This window comes from Anser brachyrhynchus (assembly GCF_964034855.1).
Source record: "Anser brachyrhynchus genome assembly, chromosome: 12".
NCBI classification, from domain to species: Eukaryota; Metazoa; Chordata; class Aves; order Anseriformes; family Anatidae; genus Anser; species Anser brachyrhynchus.
The window spans coordinates 10,105,424-10,127,663 of record NC_137707.1 but is presented as its reverse complement, the minus strand read 5'-3'; the positions used below and the strand labels follow the sequence as shown (position 1 = coordinate 10,127,663).

General features: G+C 43.6%; 2 protein-coding genes across 3 annotated transcripts in view; one reads left to right on the top strand and one right to left on the bottom strand.

Moving 5' to 3' along the window:
• LOC308176736 (uncharacterized protein) overlaps nucleotides 1–10,657 on the top strand; it is a 78,878-nt gene extending 68,221 nt beyond the window's left edge. The window contains exon 10 of the transcript XR_013938557.1: nucleotides 250–10,657. The gene's annotated coding sequence lies outside the window, so the exon portion shown is untranslated. The remainder of the gene's footprint in view (nucleotides 1–249) is intronic.
• The window catches only part of WTIP (WT1 interacting protein), a 78,703-nt gene that overhangs the window by 14,624 nt on the left and 41,839 nt on the right, over nucleotides 1–22,240 (bottom strand). The window contains exons 3-4 of one of the 2 annotated variants that reach the window (XR_013938517.1): nucleotides 19,709–19,775; nucleotides 10,664–10,731 (exon numbers count right to left, since the gene is read on the bottom strand). Coding sequence is in view for 1 of the 2 variants with exons in the window: in XM_080552832.1 (XP_080408958.1) it covers nucleotides 10,664–10,731 (68 nt within the window). In the remaining variant the exon portion in view is untranslated. The remainder of the gene's footprint in view (nucleotides 1–10,663; nucleotides 10,732–19,708; nucleotides 19,776–22,240) is intronic. The other variant, XM_080552832.1, reaches the window with a different exon arrangement.

The following is a 22,240-nucleotide window of genomic DNA, read 5'->3' as shown; positions in this document are numbered from 1 at the left end:
AACTAGATTGTCATAAATTACACTGTTTGTCAGAAAGAAAGGTTTTGCTGACACAAAATCACTCTTTATATGACTAACCCTATTATATTAAAACCATGATTTGTTTTTAACAAGAGAATTGTTATTTGTCAAACACATCCAGAACTGGATTACCCAATTAAGACTTTGCAAAATGGCAATAAGTCTACTAGCAGTGATAAAATCTTTCACTGTCCTTCACCACTACACTGTTCTCTTTTCTGATCACAGTATTGATCCCAGACAAACCGGAAACCTCCTGATTCACTGAAAGCTGGGGTTTGGATTAGGCTCCGCTTGTGCTTTAAATTTTCTTGGACTGGAAATGAAAAATAGTCTAGGATCCCAGCAGCATCATTTTTCTATATGGCAGTTGTACTGTGGACAGTGCTGTTCAAAGGTAAAGAATAAAACATTTTCTTTACATTTTTGTATATCACCTGAAAACTTCTTTAGAAACTTTGAGAATTCACACATAGCTGTTGTGCTAAGTTTTCAATTTTAGAAGCAAGCTTGCAAAGTCTTAAAATACTAATTAAAATTGTTAACCTCTGTCTTTGAAACTCTCGATTACTATTAAGCTTCACAAGCCTTGTGTGTGCAACAAGACAGAAGTTGTGACTTGCTCCAGACAGTAGACAAGGCAGAATGGCTTCATTGTCATCCCAGCACACCCAAGAGCCTCCCTGATGGTGGGTTCCCAGTGTGGCTCTGTGGAAGAAGCACTGGTCCCCCAGAACTTGTGAACTACTTAACTGCATGAGAAGAGGAGTTAGGCTGTACAGACTTGTAGTTTCTTTCATTACTGACATAGCTGGAGGGGGAAAAAGAAATTTTGGGCATACCAGCCCTTCTTCACAATCTGGAGACATGAAAAGCAGATTGAGGTGAAACAGTGAAATAATATGAGCTGATACGCAAGATCCTAACGGGGAGGCCATATCACAGATATGGTTCCTGTACACGTGGTATTTTATACATACAATTTCATTCCAGATGGAAGGAGAACTAGGCTTACTTTATAACGTTTTCAAATGTGCCATTTAAAAAAAAAAAAAAAAGGAATTTTTGGCAGACCAGTAAGATGACATAAATACAGACCAAGCTCAAAACTAGACTGGCATGTTCAAAAGGCTACAGACAGTACATACCCAGGACAAATAAGCGTATTTTTGAACTTTCCCAAACATTCATTATAGATGTTCATTAGGCATACACAAAAACATTGAAAGAAGTTGCTATAAAACAGCTCTGAAATTCAAAGCTCAAAATGAAGCATTAGCCTTTACTGTCTTTTCTGTGAATTAGAAATAAGATGCTAGTTATCAAAATGCAAAGAAAACATTACCATGGAAGAGCTGGTATATTATTTTTCCTGATTCCTCAGTTTGGTCCCAACTGTTTCTTCCCATATTTACCTTGTCCTTGAATTCTCTTTCAGGATAATAAAATCTCAGTCTGTGTGCAAGAATCAAGACTTCAAACTAAAGCACCCCAATGATATTCATATAAAATAAGACTCAGAAAACTAAATAAACCTTGAAATTATGTCAATTACGTCAAAACAGAAGAGTAAAAAATAAAGTAGAAGAATTGGCTGGATGAACTTCTATTTTGTTTGCCATCTACTATACTTTGATTACCAAACAGGCTAAAAACGCCTAATGATTCTGTCCAAGAGTCTTTGTTCCAGTGTAAGAGGAAAACAAGTCCCCTTCTGTCCCAAATACTTGGACTGTTAGTGTCCTTCTGTGATAATCTTGGGGTCTATGAACTCTTCTGTCTAATGTGCAATATGTCCAAAAGAATTTAACAATGAATTTTGAGTATATAATGAACAATTATGCATGGAGGATAATCCCACCGAGTACTGTAAGAAAACATTTTTCCTGTCTGCCGTGAATCCTTCAACTGAATCTTGGTTGTCTACCAAGGGTCTTTCACAGCGTGATGTTCTCATCACAATTTTCAAAAGCAAAAACATTAAAAAAAATAGCATGCCTGAAAAAGGCTTCAGGACCTAAAGTTTCTACCTTAGGCAATGTCAGATCTTTGACAAGACATGTCGCTGCTCCTCCTTCACATGCCTAACCATGCCCAAGGAAAGGCTGATGCACTTCCCTGCTGTTAGGCACTCAGAAAAACAAAACCTTCCTCCTGGAAACAGACCCTGGAATCTCATTCAGGCCCAGTTTCTTCTTTGATGGGGATGTTCAAAACCTGCTAAAGGTTTGTGCAAACAGATCAAGTGGGTTACATTTCAGTAGGTGTGGCAATTGCTGCCAATGGTATGAAGCTGTAAAAACTGTTACAGCGCTGCAAAGTTGCTGAATGTGACGGCTCAGCCTAGAATTGAGATTCTTACCCTTTCATGCTTTAAGGGCTTTTGAGAGGGATGATCAGGAGTTTTTGCCAAAATGCTGCAGGCATTTAATTCTGAAAACTAATTTCTGAATTGGGTGCTATGCTAATAATGTATTCCAACCCCAGGCTGCCTGTAATCCCTCACAGACTCTCTTCTCCTTGGTTTCCCATTAGCAGAGCATCTGTCTTCTCGCTGCTTTATTGTTTGCTCTCTGCATGGGACCCTTAGTACATGGGACAAAACAATGCAAGAAATTCATAGGGTCACATTAAAAGAGGGAGAGAATATCAAATTTGGTTTCATGCAGATGGGTTTTTGTTGTTGTTTTACCCACACATCTAAATGCAACCATTAAACTAAACTGAACAAAATGGGGCCTTCACAGGCTCAGAGATACAGGAGCTTCAGAGCAGGTGGCAGAGATTAAACTAAAGCAGAATGGTCCAGAACTTTACCCTTCATCTCGCCTGAAACCCTTTCGTATATCTTCCTGTTGCTTTGTTCTGTCTTGGTGCCAGTAAGGAAACACTAACACAGCAGCATATCTTCATGCTTCTGTGTTTCCACTTAGTTAAGTTTGAAGGACACGGACAGAGCAGAGAGGGACTTTGTGTTCTCTCAGAGTTTGTTGGGCCATGCACAAAACACTGCCAAAACTCAGGAATTTAGCTGGTAACTAACTTTGCCTTAGCAGTCAGGCATTTCATCGCCTCTGAGAAGGGAACAGCCATCTACTTCATGGGGAGCCTACAGAGATCCCTAGGTGAGCACTTGCCAAGGATACTTTGATTAATTATGAGTAAAATAATGATTTTCTTAGCTAGATCTTCCTTAGACAATATCCTGTGGAAGCTTTGCAGTGACAATGAACAAGAGAGAAACCTGAAGCAACAAATTTAACTCAGCACTGTATCATACAGCGCAAAATCTATGAACTCAATTCACATTGTACAGTGCCTTCAATTGCGTAGCACTTATACTCTTGCTATGGCTTATTTATTGTCAATGCTACCATCTATTATGCACACTGTGAAAGAAACTGTCTAGAACACATCCTCCTGAAAAAAGTCTGCATTTTATTCTAAACAGTTGTTGAAAGATTTCAATTCAAAACATACAGCAACTAATACCAGCATTTACTACAGAAGTGGAAACACACCACTTTCTCACATGTTGTTTTTTTTTTCTAATGCTCCCATAGAAAAAAATTAATGCTGTCTGCTTACAAGTGTTTGGCAGGAGTTCCACATAATTAAAAAGAGCTCTAGTTCCTTTTTAAGTGTGCTTCAGTTACTGTAATTTATTTTTCAATGGAATATTAAGAAAAAAAGGGATAATCTGACTTTTTGGATCAGCATCTCAAGAGGAAGTAGTGGAGTGACTCTCTGACATGAAATCGACTGGACTTCGTAACACACTTTTCACAACATGCCACTAGCAAATGTGAAGTACGGGATAGCTGCAAGACCTAGTCCGTAGTGGTAAGTCTCAGAAAATAAATAAATAAATAATCTTTGTCTTCCTTGTCTATTTTGTCATGGCTCAGAGAGTGATTCCCGTGACCCACTCAACAATCCATAACCCAATTCAGGAAACACTGAGCATCCTCTTAGCAAATACAGATCCTACACATTGACATTCATTACATTATGTTTATCTATATTACCATGTGGGTCTAGGTCCTGCCTGTGTATTGCTCTTTTACAAACCTGAGATTTTTCCAGACTCCAGTTGGTCTCCTGTTTCAAAACACCAATTTTCCTATATTAGCAGCCTACAGTCTGCCATGCCATGCAATGTTTGCAGAATTCAGCCTTATGTTTCTCAGCCTTGGTGCCAACATTTTAACGTGGCTTTAGCTTTAAAAACTTGTCCTCTGGGATGAATTCCTGGGGGAAAATCCAGCTCCTCCTGAAGTCTACGGGAGTTCTGCCACCAGCTTCAGTGGCCTTGTAACCTCTTGATGTGGGATATACAGCAGTACGGTATGGTACAATGAGAGGTGAATCCAGACTGCCAGCTCTACACGCTCCTCTGGGTGATTGAGATAATTAAGTCTAAACTGCACAAGCCAATAAGTATCTGGCTATCCCCTAAATATTGTGAAATTTGTACTTAAAGCCCATCTGTAGGTTTGATGCAACACTTCAATTCAGAATACACCAATTAATCATCACTGCTGCCAAATCTGTTTATAAAACAAAACCTGGACCACTGGTATACTATGAACTGTCAAGAAAAAATAAGGAAAAGCAGTATTCATTATTTTTTTTGGCAGGGAGGGGATGAAGCAAGACACACACAAGTAACAACTTGAACCTCACTCCCTCTTGCACGGATTACAGAACATGCTATAATCTGTTTGCCTTTGTTTTCAGGGATAGTGTTTGGGAGCACAGCAAAGCCCAGCATTCATGATGCCTTTCACTGCATGTGCTGTGGATCTGTCCATGTCTGATTAATGCTATCAGCGTTCTGGAACTTGAAGGCACCTCCTGTCCTAACCCAGAGGGTCAGTGCCTTGAAACTGCTCACAGACTTCCACACGCTTCTGTCTACCAGGACTATTGCAGCAAATCCTTGTCCAAGCTTTCATTCCATTATTCTGTTAAACACATCAATAAACAAATGTGTCTGTCTGTTCTTTGACTGGAGAATGCATTTTAATAGCGAGTCTCTGAAATGCAACATCCTCACAATTATCTAGAACTATGTTTGCTTTATGATTCCCCTTAGATATGAAATGGACATAAGCTGCAACTTTAATCATTTACCTTTTCAACTGGAGTCAATTTTTTCTGAGAGAGTCTCACTTAGCAGTGATGGGCTCTCTGGCTAATGTACTAGTCCCAGTGCTCACCTCCCAAGGGGATCTCCAAACATTTATACTCGCTGAGATGGAAAATCAAACCCCTGACTCCAGCTGACACCAGCTTCCATCACTCTAAATAAAAACTATCTTCCTAGGGCCCCAGCGAGTGGGGCGGCCATTTCCCACACTGCCAAGCTTGGAAAACAGCATGTGCACAAACTGAGAAGAATAGTCTCGTTATTAATATTTACATTGTAGCCCTGTATGCCAGCGGCCCAAATTAGGGTCAGGGTCTCATTGTATTTGGTGCTTCAGGAGATGAAGGTGCAAATCCTGCTCCCAAACACCCACTGCCCAGCTAGTCCTCCATTAGCATCCCGCTCCATTTCCCCCACTGCCCGCGGGCTGCTTGCCCTGCCCTCCCTTCCGCCACAGCCTCAGCCCTTGCCTCTTCTGGAAGGAAGCCAGGGCAGGAGGCACACAACAACCATAGTGAGGGCTGGCCGCACTAGCGGGTAGGAAGGGCAGAAAGCTGACACCCCAAGGCCTCCTGGAGGCTTGCAACATCCTAAGTCTCTCTTTATGGTTGGCATGTGCGAAATTACATTTTTAGAGCCTTTCGCTTTGAGGATTTATGGGCAAAGTGACAAATCTTCCCCTAGTCTTACTGAAATGGATGAACAGGTTTAGATGAAACTTTCGACAATAAATGACAGCAAAGATGGCCAGAGGCACAATCCTGGCATGGAGATATTCAGCCTAAAAGATTAAATTTGGCAAAGTTGTTAGAGAAAGAGATAATCTTGAAAGGAGAAGTTTTAGATGACCTTAATGCTATGCACTGCAGCTTGTGGTGTCTGTAATAGGCTATTTCCATAGCATCGGAGTGTCTTCCAGTAGTGCATTAAGCAACGTAACTAACATCTGTCACAAGGTTCATTTTCCCTCTCATCTCCTCCCTGGAGAGAAATTCTCTAATTTCTTAACCTCTGCTGGACCCCCACTCAATAATGTTCATTACCTCAAGAGAAAAAGGAAAAGCCTATCAAAAAGTTAAAAAAAAAAAAAGAAAAAAGAAAAAGAAAGGCAATAATAGATCTAAGATTCAGGCTGCTTTAGTGACATTTTTAAAGTCTTTTTTGCCAAGAAAAACAGTAATTTCTTTTAAATTTCTTTACGTGATATTTGAGCATTGAACAGGAAAGACAAATTAAAATTATTGAGCTATTTTTCCTTCACCCTTGATTAGGTAGCAATTTATCAACGAAATGGAACAAGAACATCTGACAGGGATTATTTATTATACAGTAAGGCATTTATTTTTTGTTCACTTCACCAGGAACAGTGTCCTTGTTATGGCTAGTTAGCCATCTGTGTCCTAAAAGCTTTCAGGGAAGGATTAAACTGTCATTTGTTTTATTTCCTTTCATGAAATCACTGTCCTAACAGGGCTGAGAAAAGAGCTGGGTATTGCTGGATTTGCTACCTTAAGGTGGCATGAAGAAGAGTGACTGCATCTTCCCTGGAGCTAAAGCAAACCAGGGAAAAGTTTTTTTTATTTTGTTTTCTTCTTTTTACTGCTCTTTTTACTGTCCAGTAACACAGTATCACTACCCAAGTGCTTCTACTGGAAATTGCACAGGTTAGGCAATCTCTACACCACGCTTAGGCGGAAGTGGAATATCTGTGATTTATTTATTTTTTATTATTTTTTATTTTTTTTAAGTCTGATTCGTTGATCACATTTAGCCAATATGGTTTGGATTTAAGCAGTGACAGAATTTGCAGCTAATCAGGGGGAACCAGGAGGCTGACAACAAGTGAAGAAGGCAGAGTGATGCCACACACTTCGCTCTAGTGGGGGTTTTCCATCCCTAGCGCATCGATTCGGAGCCCTGCACACAGGAAGGCTGGCACCGTTCTCAGAAAGACGACCACAACAATTCCATGTGGCATCTCTTCTCCATCTGCAACTCCACGAGTGTGCCTAAAAACCTCTAGCATTTCTTCCCTGGAAAGAATGAGCAAAATAAACTGCCTGATTCAGAGAAAGATAATCTGTGCCCTCAGTAAGAGCAAACATGTGGGAAAACTATTTGTTAGAAGAATGTACCTTGCGGCTATTGCCAGAGGTTTTGATGGGTGTATCTGTGCTTTGGATTGCTTTATGGCTCCACAGTGGAAATTGCTCATAATGAATGATAACATCTACATTTCTATAACACCTTTTCCAGAAATTAAAAGCACTTTTCAAAGAAAGGGTCAGATTTGGAATGCTTAACACTAGCAGCTCCTCATGTCGCACTTTCACAGATGATTTTTTTTGAAACAACTTGGTAGACAAAGCTCTCTGGCGCTCACTGTGCTTTAAGTGACAACTGAGCTCTCCTAAAAAATGCGAGCCATTTCACCACTGAAATGCAACTGCTTCTAGGGTGGAAGGGACACACCTTGAGTGGGTGGCACCAGCACTGTGCTAAACCTTGAAACAGACAGTTTAGCCAAGGAGGGTGACCTCTGCTCTTACAACAGGTGCCGAACATTTAACAAGGATCGGATAACAGCATTTCTGGAGGTCTTGCCTTCAAGGACCATGAATAATACTGCAATGAATTCAATGTGTCACCTTTGATAGAAAGAGCTGATCTGAGAGTTAAAGTACCAGGTATCTTCTGTGAGCTACAAGGTGCAGTTCTGGAGACTCCTTCTACAGGAGTTGTTCTGACACAGAGAACAGCAGCACTCTAGAAGTAAAATACTGATACATATGGCAAAAATTTAAACTTTTCTAAAAGTTCCAATAAGTAGAAACCCATAAATAATATCCATTCTTCCCTAAAAAGTATCTCCATTGACTGTTTCACAGCAAGAACCAGTTCAGCTTTCTTGCCTTGTCACTGTTCCTGCCCAACTTACTGCAGGGCCAAAGCGGGGTGCTGCTTCTTCCCTGTGCCCGGCCTGGCCTGCGGGACATCCCCAGTGCTGCCGGGGGGGTGGTGAGGAAGCACCTGGAGCAAACCGATGAGACACAGCAGTAGCAGGGGGACGGACAGCACTGCCCCATGCTGCCTGCTCCGGGCACACAGGAGCATGTATATAGGCTCTATATACATGCAGCTGCTATAGGACAGGACGGAGGCTTGCAGGAAAGACGAGACAGGTCTTTGTGAGGGACCTGTGGAGCCAGGGCTCCAGAGACTGTTGTAATGCATGGCAGCGCCCATAGTTCTGCTTGCTTCTGTGTGCTCTTTTTGGCCTGCAAAGCGCGCGTGGCAGCGGTCAGAGGCCACAGTGCAAGATTAGCCTAATACATCCAAAAGGAAAAAAATTTTACACAAACTCCTACCCCCATCTTTGACTTCTCTAACATCCTACTAGTGTACTATCAAAAAAAAAAAAAAAAGAACTGCACAGTATATAAAGCTGCAGTAAGATTTGGAGTTACAATGAAGATTTAAATTCTCAGTTACACAGGAAGAAGCATTTGGCTACCTGCTTTGGATGGAAAACACCTCTTTTTTAGACAGAACTGGGATCTTGTAGTGGCTAGGAACAAAACCTGGGGGCAAGAAGCAGTTAATATTATTTCCTTTTAAATGCTACTCTGCGGACTTTTCCTTTGACTGCTACACTTTGAGCTTTTTCAGTCCTCAGGACTCTAAAGTAGGCAAAGTTGTTTGATATTATTAGAGAAACGAGGCAATTCTTGGTATTCTTGCTATGAGGTCTGCTCAAAGGAAGCTAAAAGAGAATAAAATCACTTTTTGAGAAGCAGCGAGTTTAACACTGGCAGGGATAACATGAGAATTTAATTTCTTTTACTGCCTTTTGCTGCACTCCCTTGGTCTGCTTCTCTCTCATCTCCCTGTGCCAGCAGGAACCTGCTAAGATGCACCCATAGGAGGCTTGGGCTTAAAAATCGATGCCTGGAATGTCTCAACTGTTCCTTTACTTGCAGAAAATATATTCTTACCAGATCCTTAACCTCAGTTTTCTTGAGAAAATCACTGCGTCTCCCTTCAGAAGCCTACTGCAGCATGTCTAAGAATTAAACAGTTCCACCCATCCCCTTTGTGTTCCCCCCCCCCAGCTGAATGTTCTCCAAAAAGATGTAGATTTTTAGATTTTTGTCATGTTTAGGCTGAAATAACAATAACAACAATCACGTCATTCAACCTGGATGAAAGGTTTTGGGCATGGTCAAAGTACATTCCAACACAGTAAAAAACAAAAATCTCAAAGCTTTGAGCCCCTCTATCATACACTCCACTTTTTCTCCCTCTCCCTACACTTCTGCAGAAATGGGGGAAAGAAAGCTGAAAATAGCATGGAAGAAAAAATAATTTTCTCTCCTAAAAGCAAACAAAACAGCAACACGTTTAAATTATAACACAAAACGTTTCTGCACAAAATACAAGTTGCTCTTCTCAGCAGCCTCCAGCCGTGGTAGGCTGAGAGTAAAGGTATAACATATGAAGGCAAATACGGCTTATATTTTAGGAATTTCCATTATTTTTATGGATTGCATTGATGAGAAATGCATTTGCGTACTCTGAACTGCCAGTAACATTTTTGTTGTGGGATATACTTTGAGTAATTCCTTTGCAAAAAGGATGGCCATATTTTCATTAGAAATGGAAAGTTGTTCTGGAAGACCAATGCTTCTAAATGAATGGTATTTCAATAAATAAAGGTGCTGTAAATTCAACATACTGCTTCTCCAATTCATCATCCTATAAGCTAAAATATATCAGTTCAATTCCCAGCCATGCTGTCCCCTTATTCTTAATTATAAATGGTCTGCCACTTATCAAATCATTCTCTGTGTACTGCACAATCCTCACCCGTAATTGCACAAATATTTTATTTTTGGAACAACACAGCTCAGCAACAAGCTCCATTTTTCTTTTCATGACCCAGTCTCTATTAAAGTACACCATTTATAAAAGCTCTGGGCGCATGGAGAGAAAATTAGTTGCTCCTCCGTGGCTAACAGTTTTTAGCTAATCACAATGCAGCTCCACATCACTCCTAGCAGAGCAGTGATTAAAACTGCGCCTGCAACAAAGCAACATTGTACACAGCGATGACGTGCTCCAGTCAAAAACGTCTCCCCTCTTGTTGTGACTGGTATTCCCCAGATGTTTGACTCTGAGCTTGGCAGGAGAGCCTTTGTGGCTGCAATTCAAGTCCCAAGCTTGAGCAGCTCCGCTGTGTATTCTCATAATTTACACTTTGTGATGGCTTACGGACAGTTATGTACTTATGTACTTGGTTTCATAACCACCACTTCAAACTATGGGTCTGATTCTGTCTTCATGGAGTTAGTGGTAAATGCTACCCTAATTTCAGCACCGGCAGAAGGATGTCCCAGAAGAGTAAACCATGTCTCAAAGCAAACAACCCAATATAAAAGAACAATTTGGTCTAAAAAAAATAATGAAAAAAATGCCAAAAGTCTTACTTACTAGGAAGTCTTCTTCACAGTACACCTTGCCATTGACATTGTAGAACGCTTTTCCTCGTAGTCTTCTCCCTGTTAAAACAGTGTGCCGTCAGTTTTCTGTACTCTGCTCTGAAACCCAGTTGTTCAGGATGCCAAATAAAAAGTACACCCTGCTGCACGTGTTAGCATGGCCAGTTCCTTGGCTTCTCTCCTCCCTGCAACGTCCATCCAAATAAATGGATGAGGATTAGGCTCCAGTCTCCATCCTGCATTCGCAAATTCCTAATCAACTAAACATTACTTGTAAGCAAAAATGATGGAACCCAGATCATTTCAATTCCTGGAAATTTTGAAATCTAAAACCAATGAAGATTATTCTGGATGAAAGGCTCATTTGCAAATTGCAACAATCTTCTTAGCAAGTGAAATCTCACCTAGCATAGATCCATTGGAATCAACATCAGTGACGTACTTGTCTCTAAAGGACCACAAACATGGAATACAGCATATGGATGTGCCTGTCACCTTTAAAAATATTAATATATTAATCACTGTCACAACAGCCACACCCAGAGCTTCCTGTGATATTAAAGCAATACCAGGCATATATGATGGAGAGGACAGAAAATCACACTGAAAACAAGAGTTTTCATTTTTGAGTTTGAACATTTGCTATTGCGTTAAAGCTGGCTGAACTCTACTGACAATGCTTGTGATCATCACAAACTGATGGCTCCCTTTAGAGTTAAGAAATACACAACAGACTCCAGAGAGTCCCAACAAAAAAGGATTTAAAAAAGGAACCCAGAAATCACTGAACCCAACCAGATTTCAGATATGACAGATCAGATCCCTGCCTTACGCCAGAGCTGCTACATTGAAGGCAATGAGATTTTATCAATGTAAAACCAGTGAGCGAGGATGGAAACCACTGACTCACCTTATTTCTACTCTGTGTCAGGGTGCCAGTGACCAAAGCTCCCAAATATTTGGGTGCTCTTGTGAGCCATTTGCAGCCTTGGCAAGCAGATGGCATGGTGCATACTGTGGGCTGCATACCAGCTGCTGATGGCAGTGCACACCAACAACACTGCCAGGGATACAGAGCAATGAAAAGGGCAAAAGACTGTACTTATAGGTCAACAGACAACCTGTCCCAGGTCACTGCTGAAGCTTTTATTTCACAGAACAAGCTTGGACTTCTCCAAAACAGAGTAGCTGCACCGTAAACACCGCCTATTTGTGGAGGGTTCAACTCTCAGGGCCAGCAAGCTGAGCCAATTGGCCAAGCACAGAGGGGCAGAAGTGCTCTCCACGGTTTCCATAAACAATGTTGAGGAAAATATGATTAATTTTCAGTGTTTAAAAGTGCCTTTTACACGTTGCCACTGCGATCCGATCCTGGGAAACAGTGTGTGGCACAAAAAAGTTGGGATCTGGGCTGATGCTTTTGGGAAATCACATGCTGCATGTGGTCGTCTGGCGGTTTTACTGTCGTGGCAGAGGGAAATGCTTCTTTTGTGTGCACATTCTTGGGCTGTCGATCTCACAGGCTGCTGTCTCCATACTGCTGGTAGGTGGAGTCAACTCTTGTTTGTCTTTCCAGCTGCCTGGTAGCTCTGGTGGGGACCAGGAGCCCAGTGGCGTAGGCAATGCACTCAGACTGTCAATCTGCTCTGAGGCGCTGAGGTAAAACTGGTCCATGCCATATGTCACAGAAACACGACACTGGGCCAGGACAGCCCTCAGGGGACCGTGGGGCCTCCCTAGGCTGGCACAGGAGCAACCACCTCTAGATCTCCCCTGCTGCTTATCCAGCTGTTCTTAAACCTGTCCCTTGAAAGCTTTGTCACTGCCCTTCCTAGCTTGCTCTTGGTCTTTCTCACTGAAAGCACAGGCTTCTTTTCTTAATATCTAACTGCAGTTGTCAAGGACATAGTATCTTTACACCCTCCCTATGCAGATGCTGGAGAAGCCATTTCCCACTTGACTGCCACATCTCCCAGCTCACGGCGCTGAGAAGGGCCCTGTACAAAACTATAAATATGCTTCAGGTGACCTTCAAGCGCTAGTCAGTCCCTGTGAGGACCTGCTCGAAGTTAAACCCAGGTGCACCACCAGCACCACCACCAGCCTTTACCTCAGGTGCCAGCGCCAGCAGGGCAGTACAAATGCCCAAGGCCCACCAAGAGTCTCTCAGGTCTCCTCAATGCCACCGGTTTGTGTGGTGGTGTCGTTGTCTCTCACCATGCCTCTGAGCAGTGCTCGTGCCAGCTGCTGGGCAGTCACATCCCTGTGGGGGTGTGGAGGCCCAGCAGGCCCAGAACCAGGCAAGGGCACACCTGGCCAGGGAAGGAATCTGCTGCCAGAAAAGAAGACAAGAACTGCTGCCCTGATGCCTTTACCCAAATAGAAATGAAGGCGCTAACAATAAACTAACGTAAAAGTAAGGGAAGGAAGAAAAGGCAAGAGGTCAGAACAGCTTTTTAAAGGCCATCTTGGCTCTGCCAGTCCTGGCCCGGACACAGGGCCTGCCGTCAGATGGTGGAAGTGAAGCGGCCGCTCCCAGGCCGCAGCCTGGGCTTTGATGTGCTGAGGCAGCACCTTGCCGTGCCCACACACACTGCCTGCACAGGTGCAGCGCCAGGGCATTTGCTTCAGGTGGTGAAGCTCTGGCCATCACCCTCACCACACACCCATTATGGTTAGAGGCAGCAGAGATAATTAGGGACAAATTGTGAACTCTGTTGCTGGAAGGATCTCTGCAGGAAAGGAATGCCCTCAGCAAGGGCAGGCATCAGCATCTCCTGAGGCACGGCAGAAAGTTAACGAGAACCCGTGTGTCCTGCTTTAGGTCTCAGTGTGCAGACCCTGGCAGCATTCAGGTTGCAGAAGGACCAGGTCCTTCTATTTTGTTAGCACAGCACTCTGGCAGAAGTCAATGGTCCGAGGCTTCCCTGACCAGGAAGGAGTAGGAAGCCTAGGACCCAATGCAAACACACCAAAAAGGATGTTTTGGACTGGCTCTCAGCAATGCCTGTGCTATCAAACGTGTTTGGCAGCTGATTGCTGGGTGACATGAAACAACCTCACCTCACCCAAGCACAGCAAAGCTGCGAGTCCCTTTGTCAGCCACTGCACAACTTGTGGGCCACTGCTCACTGATTACACACGGCGCAGCAAATCCTCCAACCTGCCAAACACAGACACCCAACCTCCCTTTCCATACAGCTGATGTGGTAAAAAAGTCTGTTTTATACGCTCACAGAACAGCACCTTTCTGAAGTGAGAAAAAATACCATTTTCCAGATGAAAAAAACAAGCTGCCTATTAGGGAACTGACTTGCCTAAACTCATAAAGAAAGCGAGTCGCTTACTCACATGATAATTACTATTATTAGCAATAATTAATATGATTGACAGGCCTGTTACCTTAGAGGAATTTCATTCAGGGATAGCGCAATAATTATCTCATAAACAAGAAGCAGCAAGTTATCACACAAACAGCATGGCCTTCACTATTTTGGCTTCTACATACTGTGTCTTACAAATAAAGGCAAAAACACACGTTCCTTTTGCCCTCCAGAAGCATCTGCTGAATGACAGCGTTGCACACAGTCAGACATGAAGCTGTGTACCAGTGGGTGCAGGGCCTGGTAGGCTGGGGCAGCTGCCTGAGCTCCATCAGCCAGGCAACACAGCTTCACTTCTTGAGGCACTGGAGTTACTCCGGGCCTGTGCAGCACTAGTCTGTTCCATGGAGCTGTAGCCTATTATTGTCAATCAAGCAAAGATTTCAAGTTTTTTCAAAAAACTCGCATTGCTTTAGCCAACTGAGTCAAGTGCCTGGCCAGCTAGACAAGGCAAAGACATCCTGCCCACTGGTACAGAGAACCTGCTGCTTGGTTTTCCTTGGAATGACTGAGCACAGCCAAGTCCGGGTTACTATTTGCTTTCATAATAGTGAAACAAAAGTCAGAGTTTCTAACAAAACTTGAAGCAACTTGCAGATAGCTCATTATAATAATAATGAGCACTTTTAATGAGCAGCCTAGCAGAGGGTTCACAAGTATGGGGTTTCACAAGCACTGTGCTTCTTTCCTCTTTTAGCTGGATACCCACCTTGGCACATCCGCCCTGTCAGACCAGTTTTTGGCAGCAGCAGGGAAGAGGCTCAGTTTCAGACCCGACCGGAGCAGCAGCAGTTCGGCCAGGACCGTGCAGGGGGACCACACAGGTCCAAAGACAGGGGCAGAACACCGCCCAGCCTGCAGCCCAGGCACAGACATCAAACATCAGCTGTTACAGGGAAGCCCTTTTTTCCCTGAGTGCTCTTTAGCCTCGCTTACTGTAGAAAACAAACCTTATGCACTCAAAGTGACAACACCTGCCCACCTACTAACTTGTTGATGAGGTAGAGTGCTCTAGGATAACAAGGGTCCATCATATCAGGCAGAGACCTTCCCAGTGAAGGAGGAGACATTTCAGGTAGACACTCTAGTACTCAGTAAAAAGTAAGCCGGAAATTACTCTGTTCCAAGGAATGATCACAATCAGTGTTTGCAACCAGGACAACAAACATGCAAAAGAAAGCACTCTTTTTGGAATTTTCTTTTAAAATATAAAATCAGAAAAAGCTCTAGATCTTTAACATATATTTTCACATTTAACCAGTTTGTAAGTTTCTGGCATTTAAGTGTGCCTAATAATTACTTCCTGCACAATTTTTATGTCCTGTGTGCTGCATCTAAAAGGAAGGAACAGGAGAGCTGTTGCTTTAGCAAGGGACTCAACTGAAAGATTGGGCTTGCAAAAGGAAAAACGACCCACAGTTGACACATGCTGTCCACAACTATTCTCTCCAGTCTCCACAACACTTTGCTGGGTGGTGAAAACACACCAGCCAGGAAGCCAAGATGGGGTAAAACTTTTTCCAACAGTTTCAAAAGCTGCTCCAGGCCCTCACGGAACAAAATGTGAATCAGACCGGGTTTTACAGTCTCAAGGAGAAGCTCCAAGTGCTGAAAATGTCCTGCTCCTTCCCCAGCAGCGCTGAAAGCATCTTCAAAGCCCTTCTGGCCGCTGCTAGCAGTGGGGGATTTGCCTACGGGGAGGTGAATTTATCAAGTCTCAGCCTTCAGTGGTAGATCTCCAGCCTCACACGGGATGATGCAACCGAATCAGGGGCCGACCCCCCCTCTCCTTTGTAGAACAGGAGATAGCCACGTCTCACTGTCACAGCATGGTTATTAGACCTAATTACTGTTTGCAGCATGCTTTGAAGTTGAAAAGTGCCAAGCATTATTATAATATTTTAAGTACTTTGATGATTAAAAACATGCAACTGTTGGGTAATAATCATGATTTACTAGTATTGTAGTGTAAGCAAGTTCATGTGAGAAGTCTGCATTGTCTCAGTGGCTGACGCTACTTAAAAACAAACAGCTCCCCTCTGACATAATGGGAATGCTGCAGCAGTCTCAGCCTCGCCTTCCAGATAACGCCCGGCGCGTCCCTGAGACTACCAGCGTGCTGAAAAAACACACCGGCATGCTTCCTTGCCATCGGGAGCTCCGCTGGGGTATTTTAGATACATGTGCCTCTTGTAACTTCATGCTGGAAGGTTTCAGCATTAGGCGGGGGGAACAAAGCGCAAGATGACTAATAATATCCTTTTTATTTCTCATGTTACAGCTGTATGGAACAAGAGGCCTGTATTTTACTCAGAAAATGTAATTAAAACCTCCCAGTACAGAGCGCAATCGAAGAGGTCGGCTGTATTGCTGCTAGAGATAAGAAAACTTCCTTCGTTAAAGCAGAGCTAATTAAAAGCCTGAACAGCCAAAGCTATCGCCACAGAATATTATTTGAGTACCTGCTATTCCTGTTTGCTGCAGACATGCCTGGGTAGGTCTGACCACACACGAGCACAGACCTCGCCTCTGCCGCTGCTTCTCCCATGGGGGCACGGCCCCCCCCCGGCCCTGCGCAGGCAGCAAGGTGCAAGACCAGGCGGGCGCTGCCCTGCTGCGGCACCTCTCCACCAGCTGCAGGCACAGCAGCGGCACTGAGGACGTGCTCAAGACCCTGGCACAGCCCAGCGCTGCTCCCAGGAACCTTGGTGAGGATTTCCACACTCTCAAAGTTCTGGTCCACAACTCATGCGGCTTTCTGAGCACGTCAGCCCCTGGCTCTTCATGCCTGACCGACCAACGGATTGTGCGTATCTGTTTTATTTAGCGATGTTAAACATGGACCTAATTGCTTGTTAACAGCTTCAGATGCCATCTCTGCAGCAACTGATGGGACATCACCATCATTATTGTCTTATGTTAGCATCCTAAGCAAGCCTCTCAAAGCATTCAGACGAAGTGAAATGTAAATATAGAGGAAGGATTAATACACAACATTTGCTCAAATATTTCACAGCTCCTTAAGAGACAAGGGAAGTTCCCACATATTACGCCAGGGCCCCATTTGAGTGAAACCAGACTAGTCACAGGTAGCTGAGGCTGAGCAGCAGTTGTGTTTGCTTGCCTGCTGTCCTGCAGCCAGAGCTGCCACTACAAGAGATTCGTCACCTGTGGGTCCTATCACGAACCCTGCGCCAGGGCAATCGGTGCCAAGAGATCTGTGCTAGGTGCTGCAGACACCATCACGATAGCACAGGGTGCCACAATGGGGACCCCCGTCCCTAGCATTACACTGAACTTTCGGGTGCAGATGCTGCAGCTTTTCTTGCCATGCAAGGTGCCAGCCGCTCTCTGAAGAGCATGTGTGCACTCTCTGAAAATACACAGCCACTGAGTTTGCCTTCTGATAGCTTCAGACAGATTCGGATTTCAAAAATGCCAGGTTAAAAATTTAGGTATGCATTTTAGCGACTGAGAAGCAAGGACCAAGAGAACCCAAACGGTGAAAGGCGAATGCAATATCCAGCATCTGATCTGTTCTCTGTAAACCCTGAGGCCAGAACACTTGTATGTCTGAAAAGCAGAAGCTAAAAATAAAATCAGAAGCTGACACTTCAAGAGAAATACCAAGTTTTATAAACATGGAATAAAACCTTGAAAATATTAAAAACCAACAACCCATTTCTGTTACATCCTCTACCAGTTATCACAGGATAAAACCGATGCTGGATTTCATCCAGGAGAAGTATTTTCTTTCACTAAGTAGAGGAGACTCATCTGTCCAGGAATTAAAGATGTGCCAGAAGAAAACAAAAGCTTCCAATACTTTTTATTTATTTGTTACTGTTTCTCCTTGACTCACATTTGAGTTTGGGCCTGCAGTTCTCCACCCCTCCTTCTGGTTTATGAGGGAGATCTGCACAGGGATTTTCTTTCCTTGGGGTTTCTGCTACTCCACCCACTAGAAAATGGGGAGCACCAAGGCTGCTTTAGCTCCTGAATAACTGTTAATTACATTTTTCTTCTCCATCTCCTACAGGGGACTCGCACAAAGCCACCGAGCAACGTGAACACAACCTCTCCACAAGTAAGAAGAGCCGGGTCTGCAGAGCCCCGAGCTGGACCCGCGGCCCCAGTAGCGGGGTGCAGCCGCGGGGCAGAACCTCTTTGTACTGGAGAAGGAGCCACGGCGCAGAGCTGCGCTCCAACTCCACGCCCTGCAACTGGGGTGGGTGAAATTTCCATTCCCCCCCGCCCGGTCCCCTCCTCACAATGCTCAGTTGCTCGGGCTTTGTGAAAGGAGGGGTGAATTTCTAGGGCTTTCAGGGTTTTTAAGACAGAAAAAAAAAATCAATGCCAAATTCCTTTGAATAGAAGATACTGCGTGTTGGCAGAAGCCACTTTTCACAGACTGCAGCCGTTTGAAATCTGAAACACTAAAAAGTGGCTACTGTGGATGTGCTGTATTCTTCTTTTCAAAGCAATCTGGCACACAATTTTGGTCCCCCCGTTTCAGGACCCAATCCTGCATTCCTTTCACGCTCAGACTCCCATTGACTTTAAGGAATGCAGGATTGGATCCTAAATGTGTGCTTTACTCACACAATAGCTCCTCATGGTTACGATCTATTGAGAAAGGCACACTTTAAAAACCATTTGGAATTGCAGGCTCATCCACCAGGCCAGAATGCTTGTAAAGATCTTCCATTATTTCAGGAAAAATGCTTGGTGTGTGAATTATACACACACATACATTCACGCATTTTTCTGGTTTCAAGCTGCAGGCACAGCTTAGCTTGAGATGCATCAAAATATTTTGAGCTGGCCTGATAGCTAATAAAGAAACCACGTGTAAATTCAGTTTTCGAAAAAAAAAACACCAAAACTCCAGGGAAAAAGAAAACACTAAAGCAAACATATAAGCAGCTGAATCTTTAGGACGGTTTTTCAGAGAACATTTGTAAAGCCTTTAAAGACCTGCACTGGCTAAGACAAAACAGAGTCTTGCACTGTTATTTTTGAGGATGCTGTAGATTGAGTTACGAGGCTATTACGATGCAAATCTCAAATGTACAAGCTTTTTACTTGGCCATAAACACAAAACAGTATACATTGTCCTTTCAGAAGAAAAGGTTTGCTGCTAAAATAGCAGAAGCCCTACGTAAATAACCAACATTCTTTCTGACTGAGGTCACTGACTTGGCCTATTCAATTCCGGGCTAGTCTGGGATTTGACAATCTAAGCAGGGGAGAGGCCCTTTCCTTTTTTTCAAAAGAATGCTGGGATTTTATTTGAAATTTAAACTCTTGCAAACAAAAGGTGGCATCGTATGCTAGAGGCCTATGAAGGTGGAGTACAGGATGTGTATTGTTTTCTCCCTTTACATAGATTCTTTCAGGAAAGAGTATTCAGAGTCTGTGAACAAATTCTAATCAAATATTATCATCAGGTAGGCAGAAATAGTAATATATGAATTAACAGTTTTCAGAGATTAGGAGACTTACTTTTTAAAAATATGGGTCCAGGGCAAGTATAAAAATTTGTGTGATAATTTAAAATAATGTATTTAAAACATCTTTAAAAATCTTAACTGAAAATCCCTCCATAGCCTAAATTCCTATACCAACTCTTATTTGTATGCTAAAAAATTAACCTCTTGGTGCAAATTAGCTGTGACTGCAAAGTAGCATCCTTTTCCATCTGTCTCAGGTTGGTCTGTCCTGAAAAGGCAGATGGCAGTTAGCAGTTTTTCCTCCTGGCTCCTCTTGCCCAGCTCTTGTCTGGGCACTCACAGAAGTACCCCCTTGAACAAAACAAGGACCAATTCTTCTTTGTGCTGCTAACCAGGCTCTGCGCTGCCTGCCGCAGACAGCTATGCTAAGCTGTCTTTGCAGGTGGTGTAAACCGTCACAGCATCACTGAGTTCATCACAATTTATGCAAGCTGCAGACCTGTCCCAAGGTACTATCTTCACCAGAAAGAACTCCTGTCTTTGCTATGTGCTAGCTCACATGTGGTAAAATCCAGATGAAAACAAGGCACTTTATCATTTTGACATGTTTGTAGCTCAAGGTAAACTCTAGACTCTCTTCTGCAGTTTACCTTAACATGCCATGATGTCAAAATGAAAAACTTCATTACCTTCTCTCAGATTTTGCCTCATGTCAGCTAGCATGCTGAAGAGAACATCCTTCTATCCAGAAAGCACCCTGTTGCTGCCAAGAAGCCTTGCATTTGTGCTCATAGGTTGGTAATGTGTCTTGCTCTGACCACTGTGCAGCATTCATCAACACCAAAGTCAGCAGGCCCAGGACTGGGTGGAGAGGATGTGGAGGTATGTTTCTGCCCAACCTAGCTGTGTGACACCAACTGTCAGTCTCCAGCAGGACTATGTAGATAGATAGCTAACATCTTTTGTTACCTTGCTGGAAAACTCCACCTTTCTTGGCAGGGTATCCACAATCTCTGTGCCATGTTTACTCTACTGTGGAATTCTCTCTTCCTTTCTCTGTCCTCCTCCTCTCCTGTCAGGTTATTTAACCAAAAGGTTACTTAATGCTGCAGGGACTAGAGGATCTCTGACCTCTGGTATTTGGGCAAAGCGTTCCTGTGCAGACCATATTATAAACTTCATAGATACTTTCAAGCTTCCATATAATTTGCAGAAGTTAAAATTTGGCAGATGTTTCCTTTCTTTCCCCACTTATGTATTTATTCTATCCCATACCACCCATCAATTCCAGGGTTAAGGCATAAATTATTTCCATGGAGCTCTGACAGATGAACTTACGTTTAAAAAGGAGCTGGTAAAAATGTAAGCCAAGCATGTATTTAAAAACAGAAGTGCAACAGCCTGCAGTGATCTAATAGCTATTTTTGGCCTATATGTATTAACTGATACATTAAAATATATTTCTTTATAAGCTAGCAAGCAGACACAGTAACAGAGAAATGTAAAATAAAGCTCCAAATGTACACGAATTAGGATTGTTTTTTAGGGCTGGGTTCACAAATGCAAGTAACATCATAAACAATTGAAAAATGACACAGATCACTGGGTAAAAGCCACTGGAGGCCTTCCCACCACCCAACAAGCTGGAAGGGAAAGGGGCATAGCTCTGCCCCCAAGGTAGCTTCCACTGTGGGAAGCTTTCGTGGCTCCATCACAGACCCAGCTTGTTATCAACAATGAATTCAACTTTTCCAGCTGCTGCCTGTGAGCCGGGACTTAAAAGAGTACTTGTCTTATCACGCTATCCCAGGGGTCCCAGTGTCAGCCCATTCTAAGGCAAAATACATCCATCACCAAACCCCAGTCTGTTCCAGGCCAAGTCTTCCCAGCTCTGCAGGATGCAACCTTCCCAAGCAGCCCAGCTAGCCGTTACCCACGGAACGTGGTGGGTGGTTTTATTTAAGCTCCACTAAGAACCACCACAATGGCAGCAGCAAGGATCTCTCCAGCACAGCATCCTGTCTCCAACTCTGGCCAAGAGTGGAAGCTAAATGGGAAAGAGCCTTAGAAGGAGGGCTCGCACCGGCTGATGCGTTCCCAAGAATAACCTCTCAGCTTCCAGCTACCAGCACTTAAGGCCTTCCTGCACCGCGGGTTGCATCAGAACTATTATGTTTAATAGCCTCTCTGGACCAATCCTTCTTTAATTTGTCTAATTCCTCTATGAGCTCATTTATACTCCTGGCCTCCACTGTCCCTATGGCAGTGAGTTCCACAATTTCATTATGCATTGTATGAAGTGTTCCCTTTTGTTTGTTTTAAACCTCTGCTGATCTCAGCTTCTGGTGCTTCCTGCAGAATGGGGCAGCCTCTACAGCCACCAGACCAGAGAGCAGCATTGTAAATCAAACCCTGAAACTTCAGTCTTGACCTGCACCCAGCAATGGACAAGGTGCAGGCCCACAGACACAGCTGGTATTTTTATCTAGTAGCCTTTTGAAACTCCACACTAAGGCCCTCATTGTACAACACAGAAGTGGACACATACGTGGAACTGATGGTCCCTGACTCAGAAACTTCTTGCTGCGCACGAGCTCCCTGCGGGAGGTGTGACTAAGCCACCACGTTCTGCATGGCCTCAAGTTCAGGAACTGTCTTCATGAAGAGTGAACTGCTGTACTCCACACCAGAATTAATTTCTACGGGAATAAAGCCAAAAGAAGAAGCCACTGT